The sequence below is a fragment of the Varanus komodoensis genome, unplaced genomic scaffold, assembly GCF_004798865.1.
Source record: "Varanus komodoensis strain SLA01 unplaced genomic scaffold, ASM479886v1 scaffold2, whole genome shotgun sequence".
Classification (NCBI taxonomy): Eukaryota; Metazoa; Chordata; class Lepidosauria; order Squamata; family Varanidae; genus Varanus; species Varanus komodoensis.
The window spans coordinates 51,855,522-51,877,165 of record NW_025335568.1 but is presented as its reverse complement, the minus strand read 5'-3'; the positions used below and the strand labels follow the sequence as shown (position 1 = coordinate 51,877,165).

Genomic DNA, 21,644 nt, shown 5'->3' with positions numbered 1-21,644 from the left:
AATCAAAACCATACCTAAGATTTTAGGGTCCTATTTTTTGTCTGAGCAGAAGGAATGTCAGTAAGTAGTTCCTGAAACATCTGAGTCATCCGAGAAACCAGAAGAGGTAGGAAGACTGGAGTTTTCCTCTGCTTCTAGTTCCTGTTTGTAAGACAATTTAGAGTAATTCCTAAACAGTCTCCACTTTGTATTTCCTCTTAGGGAGATATTAAAAGCTATTTGGACTTTAATTAGCTGAGCAAGACTTGGTTTAGCAATGATAAGCAGGTATATTTAACTGAAGAACCATTAAGCAATCTCAACCTATTGTTTGAAAAGTGAAGTTTTATACAATTTTATGAAAACTTTCTATTAATGAATATATTTTTTGTTGTTCATTTTGAAAGACTGTTATAAATGTTAGTGCCAATCCTATGCCTAAGCCGTAAGGATCAAGTAACTAAATTCTTTTCAGTAGGTTTTATTCTAGTGGCAGCAGTGAAAAAGTTTTATAGCTAAGGAACCATTTCTTAGTGGTGAAGTCTTACTGAAAACTTTATTTAAAACTGTGACAGTGAGTTCCACAGATACAAGTCTCAAAGTTAATTTTTAAACATCATTTTAATTGTTAAAACATATGATCTGGCCAGGGCAACTTCTTCTTCCTTCTCTTTTCTCCTCCTATATTATTTATTTACTTATTTTATACTGATAATTTTAATTTTATATTATTATGTTTGTAACTCAGTGTATTTTTTGTATTTTTGTATTTAATGGTAATTTATTATGTTCTATTGTATTTCAATGTATTTTATTGTGTTGTAAGCTGCCCCGAGGCTTCGGCAAGGGGCGGCATAGAAATGTTATAATAATAATAATAATAATAATAATAATAATAATAATAATAATAATAAAAGAAACATAGATAGGATAATCCACAAACTTTTCAGTCACATCCAATGAAAGTGGTGACTTAACAGTTGCTTTTCTTTTGCCCCATATGTGGGTTTCATATCTGAACTACATTAATTAACTGGTGCAGCATCTCAGCAGAACAAGCCTGGAAACATGAGACTGTAAAGTCAAACTCAAATCATCAAGAATTCCCATTTTCTTTCATGTTCTGTTACGGTGACTTTGCTCACTTGGTGGGAAATTGTGCATGATTTCTAGCATCCCTAAGTGTCTATTGGGAAAAGACACTTTTATTTGTGTCTTTGTGACACATTATATTTGCTCAATAATAGAAATAAAATAAATAATAGCAATAATTTTAATAAGGAATGGAAGAAAAAACTATGACGGAAAACTTATACAGAGGATTACAAAAAACAAAACAAAAATCCTACAGCTTCATTATTTCCAGATATTTTACGTACATTGTTATGTCTATAAAACTTTGTTGTATAGTTTTAGAAATAATTTGGGGATGGGTAAGGGATGAATAACAATAAACAAATTTTAATACAAATCTTAAATACAATTTTTCATAAACCAAACATTCTTTTGGAAAAAAGATTAACTTTTAAAATGGGGGGTGGGGTGCCTGGGCCTTTATATCTCTAGTCTCACTGCTCTGTCTGATTTTGGCTCCACCCACAGCAGATAAGTAGTCCCCAAGAAAATGCAGCCCTGAAGAGTTGGAGACCCCAGCCCTAAAGCAAACACTTTTCCAAGTTCAATATTATGCCATCCAACTTTCTTTGAGAGCCCATTATTCAGTTACCCCAATTTTTTCAACTGCTATTCATGCTACATATTTTCTTTTGGAAATCCCCATCCGTCCTACTCACTGCCAATTACAGTGCAACGTAATGGCCAGTGTTTCACTAAAATTATTTTTAACCTATGCCAGCTCAAGGACTGACAGCCAAGGCCTGATTATCCATGCAGTCAAGCTGTGACAGCTTAAAGTATTGTGTGGCAAGAATTGTGTGTGCGGTTACCAGCCATCTGGTTCTAATCGCACCCTTTCTGCAGTGGTGAGACACTGTGCAAACAGAATGCTGGACAAAATGGACTGGCGGGCTGATCAAGCATGGCTCTTGCATTGCTTTTCACACCACTTCATTTACAACAGGAAACAAGGCTGGCCCAAGGGTCTTCTTTGCTGAGCTGGAGGACAAGTCTCATTCTGCACACTAAGAAACTGACAGGATGGGCAGTTGAACTGAGTTCAATGTTGTTGGTGGCAAGACTAAATCTTTCCCAAAGCCTGAGGACAGCAGAACAGCTTGCTTGCTTGCTTGCTTACTTACTTACTTATTTATTTAAAACATTTCTATGCCGCCCCCATCGCAACAAAGCCTTGGGGCGGCTCACAAAGACTACATAAAACATACAATGATAATAATAATATAACAATTAAAAGAAGAAAAAAAACATTTAAAAATCCCCGGTGCATTCTCGGATAAAAATTTTAAAATCCTAATTAATACAATAATTTAGCAATTAAAATAAGTTTTAAATAAAAAGGTCTTAGCCTGGAGCCTAAAAACAAATAACGACGGTGCCAAGCAGACCTCTCTGGGGAGTGCATTCCATAGATGGGGCGCCACCGCACAGAAAGCCCTCCTCTGGGTACTCACCCTCCTAATATCATTCACAGAGGGTTCCTGGAGAAGGGCATCCATTGCTGATCTCAAGGGGCAGGAGGGCATATATGGACACAAGCGTTCCTTTAGATATCCAGGTCCCAAGCCGCTGAGGGCTTTATAGGTCATAACCAACACCTTGAATTGGGCCCGGACTTCAATCGGGAGCCAGTGGAGCTGACGGACAACTGAGATTATATGAGAACAACGCCCAGTCCCCGTCAGCAGCCTGGCAGCTCTATTCTGCACCAATTGAAGTATCTGGACCGTCTTCAAGGGCAGCCCCATGTAGAGTGCGTTACAGAAGTCTAATCGGGAAGTTACCAGCGTGTGTGTCACTGTCGCCAGGCAGTCGTTCTCCAGGAAGGGATGCAGCTGATGTAACAGCCGAAGCTGAAGGAAGGCGCTCCTTGCCACCGCCGTCACCTGAGCTTCTAGAGACAGCTCAGGGTCGAGGAGCACTCCTAAGCTGCGAGCCCTGTCCCTCAGAGGGAGTGCAACCCCATTTAGGACAAGGCCCAAGTCCCCCATCCCGAGGCCCGAGCTACCCACCAACAGGACCTCTGTCTTGTCTGAATTGAGCTTCAGTTTATTGGCCCTCATCCAGCCCATTACCTCGGCCAGGCACCGGTTCAACACAGCCACTGCCTCACCTGGATTGGTGGAAAATGAGAGGTAGAGCTGGGTATCATCAGCGTACTGATGATTCCGCAGCCCACATGTCCTGATGACCTCTCCCAGTGGTTTCATGTAGATGTTAAATAGCAAAGGTGACAAAATGGACCCCTGCGGAACTCCATGGCATAACTGCCATGGCACAGAGCCCTAGTCCCCCAGCACCACCTTCTGGAATCGGCCATTGAGATAGGAGCAGAACCACTGCAAAGCAGTGCCTCCAACCCCCAATCCCACTAGCCTATTCAGAAGGATACCATGGTCGATGTTATTGAAAGCCACTGAGAGGTCCAGGAGAACTAACAGGGATGCACTCCCCCTGTCTCTTTCCCTGCACAGGTCATCGTACAGGGCAACCAAGGGAGATTCAGTGCCATACCCGGGTCTGAAGCCGGACTGAAATGGGTCCAGATAATCAGTTTCATCCAAGAGTGCTTGGAGTTGTCCTGCCACCACCCGCTCTAGCACCTTGCCCAGGAACGGGATGTTGGCCACCTGTCTATAATTGGCGGCCACCTCTGGATCTAGGGATGCCTTCTTTAGGACTGGCCGGACTACCGCCTCCTTTAAAGGGGCAGGTAGCTGGCCGTCTCTTTAAGAGGCATTGACCACCTCCAGCATCCAGGTCCCAATCCCATCCTTGACTTTCTTAAGTAGCCAAGATGGGCATGGGTCTAGTAAGCAAGTGGTAGTACGTACTTGTCCAAGCACCTTGTCCACATCATCAGGCCACAACAACTGAAATTCATCCATTAATTGTGGACTTGACAGCGTCGATGGCGCCTCCCCAGTAGAATCTGATTCAATAGCAGAGTCAAGCTCGTGGCGAATCTGAGAGATTTTCTTCCTGAAATGCTTGGCAAAGTCGTCACAGCAGGCCTTCAAGGGTGGCACAAGATCTTTCTTCGGGCTCGGATGTATCAACCCCTGCACCACCCGAAAGAGCTCCACCGGACGGCATTGTGAGGAGGCAATGGAAACGGAGAAGAATTTCTTCTCCGCCATCCTCACCACCACAGCATAGGCCCAATAATGGGCTCTTAAGTGTGTTCGGTCAGAATCACCCCCTGATCTCCTCCACCTACGCTCTAGACGTCTCCCAACCTGCTTCATCGCCCATAATTCAGGTGTATACCAAGGAGATGAACAGGCTCTGCCAGGTGGGAGAGGACACTTGGGAGCGATCGTGTCAATAGCCCTGGTCATCTCCTCATGGGTCGGGCCAATGACGTGTTGAGACAGCCCCATGGCCACCATGGAGGCCATGAAGTCCTGAGCCGCCCTGGTTAGAACCATCTCGGCATGGAGATTGAAGTCCCCCAGGACCAACATCCTGGGAGTCTTCAACACCAGGTCCGAGACGATCTCCATCAGCTCAGGCAGGGAGTCTGTTGGGCAGAAGTGCGCACGGTACACCAACAGAATCCCCAGTCTGTCTTGATCGCCCAACACCAAGTGGAGGCACTCCAGCCCCGGCCTCGAGAGGACAGGGAGCCCCACAAGGGAAATAGAAGCTCGATAAACCAGAGTGACCCCCCTCCCCTCCCCTCCCCTCCAGGCGTGGTCGGTGCTGGACCAAGTACCCAGATGGGCACAACTGTGAGAGGGAAACATCCCCCCCCCCTCACCTGCCCAGGTCTCTGTGATGCACGTCAGGTCGGCCCTCTCATCCATGATCAAATCATGGATGAGTGTTGCCGTATTTTGGACCAACCTGGCATTAAGCAGCAGTACTGACAGGCCCGGAGGGCAGTTGACAAGTCTACCTGGAACCCGCCGGCTTAGCTGGTGCACTGCAGGCCATATGAGACACATGGCTCCATCCTCCAATTCCCTGCTGCTAGTCCTTAGCTGGTGCTTAGCTGGTGTACCCGCCCGCTTAGCTGGTATACTGCAGGCCATACGAGACACATGGCTCCATCCTCCAATTCTCTGCTGCTGGTCCTTCCTGCACACCCCCTGCAATTATCTGCCTCCCATACGTTGGGCTAAAAATATAGACCTGCCTGGCAAACCTTCATGGAAATGCCCTGCTGGGAGAATGGCCCATGGGGTTTATCTCTGTGCAGAATCACTTCCTGAGCAGAGCCATCATAATGAAATGCTACAGCTTTCCACCTGTGAAGCAGGCCTTTCTCTGGTATTCAAAAACGGTTGTTTAATCTTCTCTCATACAAGCTCTCAAAGGCCTAATGTTTGAATGGCACTGTAAAACATTCAAGGACTAGAGAGGCCACCGTGCAGGCATTGCAAGGAAACAGGCGCTCTCCAGTAGGGAATGAGTAATCATTCCTTACACAATCATGTCCACTATGGCTTCCATCTGCACAAAGCAAACACACCCATCCCCAGCTGAGTGAAAGTAAATTGAGAGCAATTGAGAATAAGTGTACACATACACCAAGGCAAATATTTGCTAAATTTGAAGACAGGAAGAACTCTGCCAATGAGCCAATTAGGGGCATTCCATTCATGAGTATTAGGGAGATGAAAAGACAGAAAGACTCAAATCAAGATGAGGCATGGGAAAAGGCAACAGACCAACCGTAATTTCTAAGCACTATGCAGATTTTCTCATAAGAATCTTTATAAAGTTCGGGATGATCTCCCAAAGGAAACAAGAAGTATAGCCAGGAATCCCCAAGAAAATTTCTGGATTCACTTATGGAGAAAAGTCCTGTTCTGGTATCCAGAAAAGGTTCAAATAAACATGTGAGGAGAGAGAGCACCCTAAGCCCATCCCCTCCTTCACTGTGTTCATCACCATCCACTCATATAGGACAACTTTGAGAAGACTCACTGCCTGCCTGGAGGTTCTCTGCATGATTGAGAGGTCTGATTTACCTGGGTTCTCAATCACAGGAAGGATCTCCACACATATTGGAGTCTTCCAGCTGTACTACTCTGTGATAGTTGCATTCCAACACAATTAGCCATGGTGCTACAGAGAAACCATAGAACAAACCCTTGTTTCCTATCATGGTTTCTAAAGACCAAGTTTACCATGGTGAAATACTATGGCTGGGCTCAGACAATATAACAGAACAGTGGTTTAAAAAAACAAACAAACAAACATCATGTTATGTTGTCTGAATCCAGCCACTGTCTCCACTTTTCCTGCATATTCAACCATCCCTGGCATTTCAGCTGTCATCCTCATCTGAATCAGAGTTTATGCCCATATGCCTTGAAGGTTTCTTTGCAGCAATAGGCCCAACCTTATATTTTCTAACCAACTCTTGCATCCATTTCTCTCAGCTGCTCTGTTGTTTCCTTGTATTGAATGTTGAATTATAAAGTCTTTTGGGCATGTACTCTCTCATGTGGCATGAATACTGAGCTATAATGATAATGCTAATGATCTGAGTTGCTGTGATTCTCTGGAATACTTCTGGTTGAGAAAACTATTGCATCATTTCAGAATGATGAATCAAATGAAACCAGTACAACTCTCTTTTATTATCATGTGTTGCAAAGCAATGATGCTGAAATTTGCAATTACCTGGTTTGGTATACAAATGCATCCAGCTTGTCATACTCAGCTGTATTAAAACAAAGTACTATTTCCCCCAGCTGTTTTCCTGCTGCTCAGAATATTAAGCAAGATTCTGGGGGGGGGGGGGGGGAGCACAGATACCATTCAACATGCCAAGCATGTAAACACTTCACAAATGCAGAAGTTCTTTAATGCTACTTCCTTGCTGCCCTTTAAGTTTTCATTGACGGCTATAAAACAAAGTAATCATGCAAAATGTCCTTTATTGCCAACTCCATTCTGTCAAGGACACACATTGATTGTTGTTGGCCATATGATTAGACTACCTGATCAAGCAATCTCTTGGTCAGCAGGTATTTTCTGTAATTGGTTTAGTACCCCTGATTTTATTTTACAGATTCATTTTATGTGGCTGTCCCACACCCAGGTCTAAAACCTTCCCTTGTTCCAGTGTGTATGTGGGCTGCTGGTGGGGATAATTTCCAAGTGGTTCTCTTCTAGTATTGATACAAGCAGGTGAAACAGATGGCAATATAATACTGTTCTATCATACAAGACTATCTCTACCTTTGTACCAATATTACAACCAAGGGAACTGCTGGTATACACATTTTCTCCAGGAGTTCACCTAGAACACTTATTTATGGACCAGAAACAGCTTTTTATAGATTAGCAACAGCTCTCAGAACAGTGTACAAATTAACACAATCTAAAAACATGAAACAGGGTGGTTAGACGGCTGCCAACAACAACAATAAAAACAAGAATATATAATACAAGAATAAAACCAAATCACACCATGCCAATGACCAAATAGGATAAAAAAGTATAAAATCCAGTAAGATGATTAAGCAATTAAAATTCTGGGAAAATAAAAAGGTTTTAACTGGGTGCTGAAATAAATAAAGAGTCAACAGCAGGCACACCTCCCTAGGGAGCTGATTCCATAATCAGGTCACCGCAGCCCCTTCCTCTTGCAGCCACCATCCTTACATCTTTTAGAGGTGGTTGTGGGAGAAGGACCTCTGTAGGTGACCGTAGGGTCTGGGTAGGTGCATATGGGAAGAGACAGTCCTGTAGATACTGAGCCATTTCCATACCAAATCAAGAGGAATTTGAAAGTGAATAATTTACAAGTATCTCTTCTCAGGCTAAGTTGATAGTACTTCTATGGTTTTTTTCCTAAATAACCTGTACACCACTGTTCCTCACAGGTAATAAGAGTAGTAAGTCAGGTCATCAAACAAGTATTTATAACCAAATGTTCGGGGATCAGGGAGAGCACAAAATGCTTTGTTAACTGGCATACTTGATCAAGAAGACGTTCTAGTCAGCTAACCATAAGCAACTCACACAATAGCAGCATAGTGTTTGCTGGGTTCTCTTGGAGTGACAGGCAGAATGAAGTGCCCAGATGAAAACTCTCAAGTGTGTATGTTACTCAAGAAGCTACATTAAGAAAAACAGCACTCTGGATCCAGAAAAAGTTAACTACCAAAGTTGGCTTCAGCCCTGCCAAAACCACTGTGAAAAGTTAGTCCTTGGTCAAATCTCAATAATCTCAGTGGGAATTACATAGAGTTAACTTAGGTTGCAATCCTAAACACCTGGCAGTAAGACCTATTGAATTTACTGGGATTGACTTCTGAGCTGGCATGTGTAGAAATGGACCATTAGTTTGAATCCAACCAATTAGTTGTAAAGAAAAAGCATTATTTGTAACAGGGCATTATTTCTTTAAAATGCCATGTATACAAGGCATCACCAGTATGCTACTCTCTCCTTTCCACTGCTACTTCTGGTACCTTTCCCAGGCAGCACCTCTCTTGTATTGTCCTTACAGTTCCTAAAATACTTTGGAGATCACTAAAAGGAAGGCATAGTGGGAAAATAGAGCTCTTTTAAATTTGATTTTTAATTATGGTATTTCTATTGACCATCCAACAAGATAATTTTCTGGATGGGAAACATTTTTGTAAAGTCTGGTGGAAGGGAAATAACTCAGGACTACCACAGAATTTCATTTTCATTCCTTGATGTTCTGAGCTGAGTACTCCCTTCCCAGAAGTAACAGACTCATCAGCGCTTTTCGCCAAATGTCTTTATCTTCCTTGTAAGTCTCTGAGCACACACAAAGCAAAATGTTGAACCCTCTCTGGCCCTCTTCACCCAAAGCTTTGTTTATGAATCCTTCTGCCCCTGTCCTTGCGGTTAGGAGCACTGTGGAACTGGCATGTCTGTGTTCCTCCCACTGGGATCTCAACTGGGCCACCCTCCAACTGTGAAAATGGACCCTCGAGTCCACCTCCTCAGGAGACTGGAGTTCTCCATCTGATAGACTCCTCATCTCTAAATCTCCCCCCTCAGGATGTTGCTGCTCTTCCTCCTTCCCATGGGTGGGCTGTGTGGGCCCCTCGGCTGCCCTTGAAATAATCTCTTCCCTGGGCACAGGTCGGTACCAAGGGCCTTGGTCTGCAGCTGGAGCTGAGTCCATTTCAACAACCATCTCATTATCAGCACTTGAGCTGTCAGCTTAGAGGCCAACTCCCCTACACACTTCTCACTCTCTGAATCTGAGCTATCGGTCCAGCCAAAATGGCCAGCTTCTCCTGCATCTTGGAAGTGTGCCAGAATGCATGCATGACACTTGGCGTGTTTGCAGGGTTCATAGACCAATGGCAAATGCAACAGAAGCACAGAATGCTGCTGGAAATGAAAATGTTAATTCTGGGGAAGGCTCCCGTGTGTAGTGAAGACAAGTGATGCATTTAAGCTATGGCAGAAGTATGAGGGTGAGTTCTTAATGCTTCCCCCATTAACTGCTGATTCAGAAGATTTTCAGCATGGGGTTATTTCAATGAGGAAAATAATAACCTATAGAAAGTTCAATTGGCTAGTGGCAGTAACATCAACAACTTGCCTCTGAATCTCCAATCCCCAGAGCAGATTTGCAAATTAAGTTGGAGTTCAGGCATACATAAAGGTCTGGTGCATACACCTCAGCAAAATAAAAAATGCATGCATAAAATTGAAAAGTCCAACAGCTGACTTGATTCCCCAGGGATTAGATAGTCTGCTATTTCCCTTTTCAATTTCCTGCGATAACACCTGTTGTGAGTAAATGCGACTACACTTTAAACAATACATCTATCTTCCCCCAAAGTCTATGTTCTAGCCCTTCTGCCTGCCAAAAAAAGCAAAGCAGCCACCAAAACCAAAAGCTTGAAACCACGAGAAATTGAAATGTTTGTTACACAAACTAGATGACTACTTCCTAAAGATTAAGGAAGTAAGAACTTTTCTCAAAACAAATCAGATCTTTTTTTCAAGAGCTCCCATCTGGTATACTTTATCCATATTCTTATTAGAACATTTTCATCTTCTGCAGTCCACCAAAAAGCACACTGGATAACTCAGGTGAACTGATTCTAAGTTGCAGTAAAGTTTTTGCAAGAATGTAAGTAGCAAATAAATACATAAATAAAACCACTGCTTGCTCGCTCAGTACCAGTCATTCTAGCTATTCTCATCATCCATCAACATCAGTTTATCACTGACTGCAATCCAATTAAAATACCATTATCTCAATAATCAGATGGAAATTGCAATTATGGAATGTACTTTCCCTAATAAATGTTTCATAGAAGAACATGAAAGGGGAAAATGAAATCCCTTTGCCTAAAGGAGTCCTCTCAAATCAGTCCACAGACACCCCTTTTTAAGCATTAAAGGACACCCATTCAGTTCTTCCCTCCATTACAGATCTGCTGTGATGTCAGGGTTTATCCCTCTACCTTTCACACTTTATTCCACTTCTGTAGCATTTTGTCAGATGCTTATGGAATATGGATTATCATCACTTTGCCAAGATGTCAGGGATTCCCTTAGGTTTCCACAGGTAATTTCAGTGATAGGGCTACTCAGTATTATTACTGCTTAAATTGGAAAGACTCAGGTCCAGTTCAATCAATTCAGTTACAGTTCAATGCCTGTAAACTTTCAAACCTGGGATTTACAGGCATTCAATGTAGAGTGGAAGGAATGGCAGAAGTGAGCTTTGTCACCCAGGCCTTCCACTCTGCACTTTTGCTGCACAGGCCACTGTAGCTGAAGTCACGCCAATCTCTTCGGGGATGGTATAATATCTTGTCCTGAAACAGTAGCGGGTTTGACTCGAAGGCCTTCATGGCCCCTTCCAACTGTACTATTCTATGATTCTTCCATTCCCTGCCCCCATTTTATTCATCTATGAGGTTGACCTGTGAAGTTCTTTCCACACCACTGCAACAGAGCAGGAGAGGGGGATTCAAGTAATGTGACTCTAGCATATTAGTATTTCCTGAACTCAACAATTAGCCATTGATGTGGCAGGAGAGGGGGCAGGAAAAATGCAACGTACTAATGTTGCATCACGTGGTTTTGCCATTCTACATTCTACATTCTGGACAAACAGGAAGACGCAATGCCAGGTCAGCTTCTCCCCATACATCTCCTTCTGAAGTGATAGCAACATCTATCTTGTATTGCCACAATTAGCAATCATAAAATGGTCAGTAATGCTAAAATGTGTTAAAACTTAACTCTGGTTTGCCCTGTTTATACTGAGCTTTTTAAGAAGGCATCATGAAATGATTAATTTTGCTTTCTACCAATTATTTTTCTAATTCATAGTTTTTCCCACTAGCAGAAATAATGGAAACAGTATATTATGCTGTGATTATTTTCATTTGTCACAGTCAAAACTTACAAACAAACAGGTTAATTAATTAGGCCAAGTAATTCCATGGTATATTTGAAGCAGTAATAAGGAAATGCTTTGACAAAAGAGGTCATGCTCATTGCAAGCTGATTATTATAGTTGCAAAGTTATACTATTGTACGACTTTTTCTGGTTTTTATCAGATGTCATGGTTTTCTGCTCATTTCTACGGTCTTTCTCCTAACAGTATCTCCATGAAAAACACCTCCATACTGTCTTGTCAGAAAGGATGTATAACTAAAGCAAAGTCACACAAGGTGAAAGTATAATTGATTCTTGTATTTGTGAAATTATTAGCGGAATACACCATACCAGTTATTGCACAATTTAGAATCTCTGTTCATAGGACTTTCGGTATTTATATGTGTGGACATCCAAATTCTTAGGGGTCTATACATCAGGCATATATAAGAATTTAAGTGCATTCACCTTTAAACTTCCATCTGTTGTGATGCTCACTAACATTGTGCTGAAATTTCACCTATTCCCATTTTAGAGTCAAAATGGGTACTTTTTTTGTTCTCTCTGTCTTGAATTTTCTCCCCAGCCTTACATTGTGACAACACTCACCTGTTTTAGTTAACTGCCATGGTTTCTGTTCACTGCTGCTCTTTCTGTGTGTTTGTTCCTTCAAATTACTGTATCACCAGCTTTCTCAATGAGAGAACTGGGCAATCCCATCATAAGGGAACCCATGTATTGAACAAGATGTGATCACTGCACTGCATAGATATTCATATATGGTAGTGATGATGAACCAATTGAGACTGAGGGCAACACTGCCTGAATCAGTCATGTGGATGATCCCAGCAAACTTGGAATCCCATCATAACCTGAATTACATCACATTGCTATATAGCCAGTCAGATTTGCCTACATGCTCTTGGTGAGCACTGATGAAACCATTTCGTGATCCAGTATGTCACTCTGATTGAGTGAACACTTCTGTTCCCGTTCTATAATCACCTTCCAAAAAGCACAGCAGCTGGGGGATTTTTGAATGCATCTGAAAATGTCCATTCAGGGTACAATCCTATACATATTTAGACAGGAAATAGTAATACAACTCTTAACTTGGCTGCCTGGGGGATTCTGGAAGTTTCTTCTGTCTGACCGTGCATAGGATTGCATCATAAAAGAACTCCCCATTCAAGTTGGCTTTACTACTTATGTCTCTTTTTATATGGAATATTGTGCAAAAACATTTACACACTGATGATGAGAGAGGTGTACATTTTGTATTCAGATATTTACATTTCAGCACAGAAAACAAACAATGACCAAATCCATTGAGAAACAGCCCTTGCTAGGCTTGCTGGCTGAATTAAAATTTGGACTGAACTAAGATGACTAGTGTCTCCAGTGCCACATCTAGATAGCATTAGACCCTGGAATTAAACATATTCTAGAGCTTGCTGGCATTTCTCATCTTTAAACAATACTCTGTCTGTTGCCACCATGCAAATGGAGAAATCATATGGACACAGATGAATGACCTTGGAATACAGATCACTGCAGCTCTGTTTGCACATTCAAAGAGTGAGTCAGCAACTAGAGTTGATAGGCAGTAAGCCTCCAAAATATCAGAGGCCCTGGACTCACCATTTTTTTCACACTAGGACGAACAACCATGCCAACCAATTGTTCTTTCTAGTGCATGGAATTCAGAGTTGCATAGATATACATAATTACCTATGAATAACCCAAAAATGTTAACAAGATACCAAGGGGGTTGGGGGACCCTCCTCCTGTAATTTCTTCTTTATGTTCGTGGATGGCGGCCACCTGTTCGAAGAGCACAAACACAATCTCTGCATCATGATTATAGAAGCCTGTCCAGAGATGATCTCTTTTCTGTCCAGTCTCACCAGTGCCAAAACTGAACAGTACAGAGAAGGACACGATTCCCTGTTTCATACCCCAGTAGCTTCAGATATTAACATGGCCATATTGCAGCCACACACTGGTTCAGACAACATGATAATCCACATTCAAGAGTTGGGTATGGGTTGAATATGAGTCATCCATGAATGACAGGTTGTTGCTGAACCATGAGTTATTGTATTGTTCAAACCTAGCAGAGTTAAGAAGCTATGGCTTTTTAACCATGAACAACCCATGAAGGGGACTTGAGGCTGCAACATTCAGTACAATAATAATGGCACTACTTCATCCCAGGAAATGAAATACTGAGAGTTCTCCAGTTTGCATGTAAAATCAATGCTAGTGGATGAACATCTACATTAGATTAAAATTCTCAAAATGGATCACCAAGAAGGAAGGTACAGCATATGTTCAGGAATGCATCACATGAACCAGAACTTTACATGCATTCCTTGACTAAGCACACAGCATCTTACCCTTTTCCGCAAGTTGTAGGTCAGGATGAGGTTCCTGGAGAAAGAATGTGAAAAGGCTGTGTAGAACTCCAGCACTTTCTGTAAGGCATCCCTTTTGATCACATGAAGGTCACAGTAAGTCAAAGCTCTTACGTTAGCACAAGACTGGGCAAGAGTCGTCTCTTTCCAGAAGACATCACCAAAAACATCTCCTTTGCCTACAGGAAGTAATAGTGACAATATCCTATTAATAGTAATCACATCATTGCTTCAAGAGTCAAAGAGCAACTGCAGAAATATTTCCAGAAAAGGTCCCATGTTTATTAAGAGTGCAAGTCTTGTTTTATGTTGGCTTTTGAACAATGCCCTTTGGCTGCAGTCCAGGGCCCACATCCAAACATTCTTTTATGCAAGAAAAAGCCACAGGCAAGATGCTGCCAAAGGGTCTCCCCGTCAGTCAGCACTGTCAGGCTAAGTCTGAACATGAAGTCAAGTCTGTAAGGAAAACCTTCCCGTGTGGCGTCACATGAAAGAGTTCAAAACCAGACCCTCAGTCAGCTTGGCCAGGAACACCAGCACCACACTTGGGGGAGAGAGGAGAAAGGTGTCTTGCTCAGAGAGAGGAAAGTGCCAGGCAGCATAGTGCAAAGGACAAGAGTCTGAGACTCTTTATCTGCCTGGACATGCAGTTCCTTCCAAAAGGGTGGCATAAAATTTTAATAGCACAATTATTTGGCGAGATGGATGGATTATTTTAATCTGTGTAAAATAATTTACTATAATTAATAATATCCAATAATTTATATAAGCAATATATTTGAGATCAATGTATGTAACATTGATGTGTTTACTAAGAAAGATGGCTGTAGTGATTAGAATGCTAGACTCAGGAAATCCAGGTTCTGGACCCTACCTGGCCATGAAATTCACAGAGTGACTTCAGCCCAGTCATTGACCCTTATCCTAACCTACTTCACAGGGTGGGTGTGAATATAAAATTATGAGGAGGAAGTTAATGTGTGTTGCTCGGAGTTCCTTTTAAGAGAAAATAGATGGGAGATAACTAATAATAAAAAGTGTAATAATAAAATATATTTAACAATACTTATCAGAATAATTTTCCCTGTTGTTCTGTCAAGGAAACTCGCATTTACTAAACTTTTTCAGAACACCACTTGTGTCGAGACACCAATATTTAATTTTTTTAATTAATTACAGTAATTTGAGCAAAGAAGGATAGAAAATTGGAGAACAGCATTTTGATTGCCAGCCTATTGTTAAACCTTCAAAAATAATATCTAACATCCTAATTGCATTCAGTCACCGTCTACACCTCTTGTTTTACTGGGCTTCACAGCTTAAGTGGCACTGTGGATTAAATTCTTCCTGAGAATTTGAGTTCTCACCCTTTTTCTTTACAGGTCCTTTCATCGACCATGGTATCCTTCTGGATAGGCTAGCGGGACTGGGGGTCGGAGGCACTGCTTTGCAGTGGTTCCGCTCCTATCTCAATGGCCGGTTCCAGAAGGTGGTGCTGGGGGACTATGGCTCTGCACCATGGCAGCCATGCCATGGAGTACCACAGGGATCCATTTTGTCCCCTTTGCTGTTCAACATCTACATGAAAGTGCTGGGAGAGGTCATCAGGAGGTGTGGGCTGCGGAATCATCAGTACGCTGATGATACCCAGCTCTACCTCTTGTTTTCCACCAATCCAGGTGAGGCAGTGGCTGTACTGAACCGGTGCCTGGCCGAGGTAATGGGCTGGATGAGGGCCAATAAACTGAAGCTCAATCCAGACAAGACGGAGGTCCTGTTGGTTGGTGGATCGGGCTTCGGAGAGGGTGAATTGAACCTAGTCCTGAATGGGGTTGCACTCCCTCTTAGGGACAAGGTCCGCAGCCTGGGAGTGCTCCTTGACCCGGAGCTTTCACTGGAAGCTCAGGTAACAGCAGTGGCGAGGAGCGCTTTCCTCCAGCTTCGGCTGATTCATCAGCTGCGCCCCTATCTGGAGTACAACTGTCTGGCGACAGTGACACACATGCTGGTGACTTCCCGCCTTGACTTCTGCAACGCGCTCTACGTGGGGCTACCCTTGAAGACGTAATGTTATGGGCGGTATGTTCACTGGCTTCCCATTGAAGTCCGGGCCCAATTCAAGGTGTTGGTGATGACCTATAAAGCCCTAAACGGCTTGGGTCCTGGTTACCTGAAGGAGCGCTTACATCCATATATGCCCGGCCGCCCCTTGAGATCTGCGGGAGAGGCCCTTCTCCGGGAGACCTCCGTGAAAGAAATCAGGAGGGTGGGGACTCGGAGGAGGGCTTTCTCTGCGGTGGCGCCTAATCTATGGAATGCGCTCCCCAGAGAGGTCCGCCTGGTGCCGTCGTTATTTGTTTTTTGGCGCCAGGCGAAGACCTTTTTATTTAAGCGTCACTTTAGTTGTTAATATTATTGGATTTTATCTGGCCAGGGCGACTTATTTTATATTGTTATTTTTGTGTTTTAACTTTATGTCTACACTTTACAAACATTTTAATTTAAGGTTATAATTTAATGTTTGTATTTTAACTTAATATATTTGTATTTTAACTTAATGTTGTAAGCTGCCCCGAGGCTTCGGCGAATGGGGCGGCATAAAAATGTCTAAATAAATAAATAAATAAATAAATAAATAAAATCTAAATCCAAGTGACGTAACTGGGGCTATACCACGAGACCAGAATAGTCACATAAGAGAATGCTCTGTGTGGGTAGTTTTTAAAAGACATTTTTTTCTTGTTTCACTCAAATGTAATTTAACAATTTCCTTTGCACTTCATATGGATGAACATTGGACAGTATCCAACACTGTCCACATGCTACTACAAGCCACCATGTGGACAGCAGGAAACTGGCAGATTCGAAGCGAAGGAAAATGGTCAAAACACACAATGAGCTATAGTATCAAACTTGCTGCTACTAACCATTACAATTATAGAAAGGCAGAGCTTCAAGGGACTCAGTGGATGTCTAAAACATCACCATCTTCTCTGGGCCCAATATTTTTTCTACTTTTTATTTCTTTATCAAAGGGCATGATCCTATGCTCGTTTACTCTGAAGAGAGACTTACATCTCCTAGAATGTCCCAGATTTCTCCTTAGGGTGCGATCCAATTCCCTCCATGCTTGATGCACATGAATTTCTGACCTCAGATGCTTATGTTTATCCACTGCATGGTGTGAAGTGCGGTAGCAGCATTTTTTTTTTTTTTTTTTTTTTTTGCTGTCCTTCCGTTCTCACCCTCCACTTCATCTAGATGGCCATTTTTGGTAAACTAGACAAAGTTCTGCAGAAGGTGGGGAAGGGGGAAAGAAGCATTGGTCCTGCCTGGTATATCATAACCCACTGGCCTCAGGCCACTTTCTTGCTGCCTTCCACACCCCTTTTCCTTCTCTTTGAACGGGCAGCTGGTGAGGGTCTTTTGTCACTGTCAGCAAGCAGGAAGCAAGACAGGAGCTCAGTATTTGGAGAACCTGGGAGCTGAGGTTCCAAACAGGCAAAATTCAAATATCAGGAAAGGAATACACTTTAGCTATATTCAGTATTCTGTTACACTCAGGATCTTTCTAGGGCAGGAGTGCTGAACCCCTTTTGGCTGAAGGGCCAAATTCCATTTTGGATAAGCTTGCAGACTGTTTCCAGAGGGACAAACTGGACAAAATGCAAATCAGCAGGGCCAAAATACTAAAATACCACCACATTTTACCCAGAGGGACCCCAGAATGAGATCCCAGGCAGGCAAGATTTGGCAGCCTGGGTTTAGATTCAGTAGCCCCAGTGTTCTTAATTTGTGCCTAGTGGTGTGTGCTTTCATTTCATGAAACTTCTGTCTCGATTTGTGGACTTGCAAGATCTGATCTGGATGGTGATTGGTCAGGTTAAGGGTCAGGATGCAGGCTCACTGGCTGCATTTGTGTTCCAGCTGAACTAAGATGGTCAATATCCCCAGGGATGCCTCTTGATACCATTAGACCCTGGACTTAATGGCTATATGATGGGCCATGCATGTTACTTCCATTGTGAAGCAAACAACTAACCTTCCTCTTCCACCCCTCCAACTGCTGTTCCATGATCTGAAGGTTCTTCTACATTCCTAGTGGCTTAGAACAACAAACCAAAACTGTTCGCCAGCCCTGTTTTAAAATATATACTCTGAGCATGTGCAGTTTTGCATATTGAACTTAATTAAAACATCCCACCATAATTACATTAAAAGTCCCATTTTTACTCTTGGCTGTGTCTTTTAATTGTCTTAATGGTTTATGCTATTTAAAATTAATGTTTCATTCTTGTTCATTGTTTTTATCTATTATATTTCATTGCTTCTACACCTTGTTGTATGCTGCCCAGAGAGCTTCAGCTGTGGGCAGTACAGAGATGTCATAAATAATAATAGTAATAATTATTATAAATATTACAGGAATAAATGGAGATTGCTCCTGCTGTCCCCATCCTCTGCTTCTCTGTGCCTGTCCTTGGAAGGCCTTCATGGCTGCGCAGCCCTGGGCTTTGATCCTACGTTCCAGTCCCTGCTGCCCCACACCACCTCCGTAAACTAAGAAGGCCAGGGAGCTCAGCTCCCCAAGCCACTCCGATTTAACCAGACACATCTGTGCCTGGATTTACAAACCTGAAGTGGGCTTGGACTCACCGCTGTGCTGGAAAACCCATGCTCAGCAGTCGCCAAAAACTATTTTTCATTAATTCCACCCGTTTGTATCTCAGGGCAATGTTTACATATTCCTGTGCCACATCACGAACAAATCCTGCTGAGATGGGACTAACACCTTTGGCAGCCCTTTGGAAATGAAGTCTTCATGGTAAAGCAATAAACCAAAGCTATTTCAGAGGACCATTACAAGAACAATTCTGTCTATATACTTTAAGATTGCAATTAGATAAAATTAAACCAGCAGGATTTTCTCTCCCTGGAGTAAATGGACCATTTAACATCTTTCTCCTACAGAATGAAAGTGAGGCAAAGTTTCCATAGGAGTAATGTGATTTTTTTTTTTTTAGAGTTCCTTGGAGATTACGCCTTTTTGAATAATACCTGACTTTGGAGATCTGAGGACAGCATGATCCCTGCCTTCCTTCTGCAAGACGTGTTCTCTTAATCAGAGTACATAAATGAAACCCCTACCCCCAGAGAAAATAAACAAATTGAAACTGCCTAATCTACATCATAAATGCATGCCTTGCATAATTGCTCGCACCACAGTCAAAATAATCCTACTTATTCATAATACTTTAGGGTTAAGAGAGAGATTTCCTCTTGATGCCCACAGCAAGGAAGAAGCAATGGCTTAGTTCCCTAGATAAGGTCCTTCTCTACTCTGTGGCCTGAACAATTTGGGAGCTGCTAGGGGAGGGGGGAATCACCCAAGTCAGGCTTGGATCACTTAGGTTGCCAAATTCACTTAGGACACAATCCAATGCATGTGGAGCATGCTGAGAGTGGTGGGGCTTTTTTTTCTGTCTAAACATACTTCAGATTGTGACTTTACACTGCACTCCTACCTATACTTAAAGCCAGTGTGGCAGAGTGGTTAGAGTGATGGACCGGATCTCAGGAGACCAGAGTTCCAGTCCTCACTCAGCCATGAAGTTCACTGGCCGATTCTGGGTCAGTCACTTCCCCCTAGTCTAACCTACCTCACAGGGTTGCTGTGAGGATAATATGGAGGTCCATATAAGTCTTCTCAAGTTCCTTGCAAAGGCAGAAAGTCAGAATGTAAATGTAATAACAACTTGATTAAGAATAAGTTCCATTAAACTCCATTCTATTATTTTAATAATTTAGTTAATTACATTTATATAACATTTTCTACAAAAGAATATAAAGCAGCAAAAGTAAAATAAAACAACACAGTACCAATTAACCAGCAATAACACCACAGTAAATCAGTAGCAGGGCTGAGATGCGCTTTTGAGCAGATGTGCTTAGAACTGCACTGCTGATGAGTTCAGGGAAAGTTTCCCATCCCAACCCCAGCAGCCTTCCCCGATCCATTCATTCCAGGATTCAGGATAGTACAATTTCTGACAAGAGGGGATCTTTTCAGGGGAGGGAAGTGGGGACTGGAATCTTTCTTCCTTCAAACTTCCTTAACTGATCTGAAGATCCAAGCTGATGTCTATTAAAATACAGATTGCAACTGCATTATATCCCAGCGTTATGTCAGTACTCAGGCAGTGGCTTGTATTCTATTCATAAAGATTTTCCCTGTGTATTACAGCATTCATTTAGTGCTTGTAGAGAGTAATGGAAATCCTGCTTATATGAGAAGCTTTTTAAAAACTGTTGGGTTCAAGGAAAGAAAAGCTCCCCATCACTTCTTTTTGCTCAAGGGTTTCTACCCCTAGCAGTTTCAGGTTCATAAAAATAGCATCTTCTTTGGAATTTGCATCCCTACTTAACTGTGTCCGTATGCAGTGTTTATATATACAGGTCATATTGCTGAATTTTTAGCAAAATGCTTTGGTTTCAGGAAAAAAGCTGAGGAACTTACAACGTTACTTTTGCATAAAAAGGATAGATCTTGTAAGGCATGACAGAAACCCATTAAGGTATGGCTGCCTGCCTGCCTTACAGAGAACTGTGTGTTCCAGTTCATTCCGGAGGCAGATCCAAATTACCCAGAAAATAAACAGAAAACACTTGTCACTTTCCCCTGCCTTGGTCGTTATTGGTAGAACTCATCACTTGTGTAGCCCCTAGAACTATCTAAGATAATGAGCAGTAAATCCTTACACATGTCTGCAGAGAAGTAATCCCCATTGAATTTAATGAAGCCTTCTCTGAGGTACAGCAGAGTAAAGTAGACATCACAGACTTGCACTTTAAGTTATTTTGGGGCTTTTCCATCATGCCCTTACTGGAGATATAAAGGACTGGGGAAAACCTAAAACGCTTAGGGAAAATCAAGGTTTTTCCATCCCCACCCCACAGCCTTTTTTGAAATTATTTTTCTTCCCAAAAAATGAAAAAAAATGTTGGATTAGGAAATATTTTCTTTAGACTGCTGAATAAAATATTTAAGATGCTCATATCTTACTAGCCTGCCTTCATTCACTCAGAATGGTTTCTAAAGCAGAAATGGGTAGATTTTTATAGAAAGACTAGAGATGTAAAATTTCTGGAAATTTCAAAGCCATGGAAGAATAAAAACCTTCTCAATCATCACTATAAAATTCCCAACATAGTTATTTCTTCTATTAAAATTATTAATCTCATATATACTCTCCCTCCTGCTGCACACAATTTTAATTGAACATGTAATTGGAAAAAGAGTTATGGGGGACGTGAAAACTTGCTCTCTGCTTTGTAGCAGTTTATATCATCCCAAGAAATGCTATTACACTAAAATTGCTTTATATTCTAGAGAAGTCAGTTCAGTGAAGATATTTAACTCCTTTAATGAGTCTTCCCACTCATGTCATATTTATATTCTCTGCTAATTAGACAAGCAAACAAAATACCTGGTTTTCCCCCTGTTCTCAGTATCAAAGCACAATAATTGATTTCATAGTTATTCATTCTTAATCCCTTCAAGTCTACCATTCCTGACCTGATGCCCTTTAGATATGCTTGAATACAATACCCATCACTCCCGGATGACAGATGTTGTAGTCTAACACATCTGAAGGGTACCAGGTTGGGAAATGCCGCTCTGAGTAATTATAGGTAGCCTATGTGGTTCACTTAATTTTATCCATTTTATCACAGCAAATCTGTGAGGCAGGCTAGGATGAGTT

The 21,644-nt window shown here is 42.1% G+C and overlaps 1 protein-coding gene across 1 annotated transcript in view; it reads right to left on the bottom strand.

Moving 5' to 3' along the window:
* The window catches only part of KCNH1 (potassium voltage-gated channel subfamily H member 1), a 274,699-nt gene that overhangs the window by 105,084 nt on the left and 147,971 nt on the right, over positions 1-21,644 (bottom strand). The window contains exon 10 of the mRNA XM_044428808.1: positions 13,864-14,060. Coding sequence (XP_044284743.1) covers positions 13,864-14,060 — 197 coding nt within the window. The remainder of the gene's footprint in view (positions 1-13,863; positions 14,061-21,644) is intronic.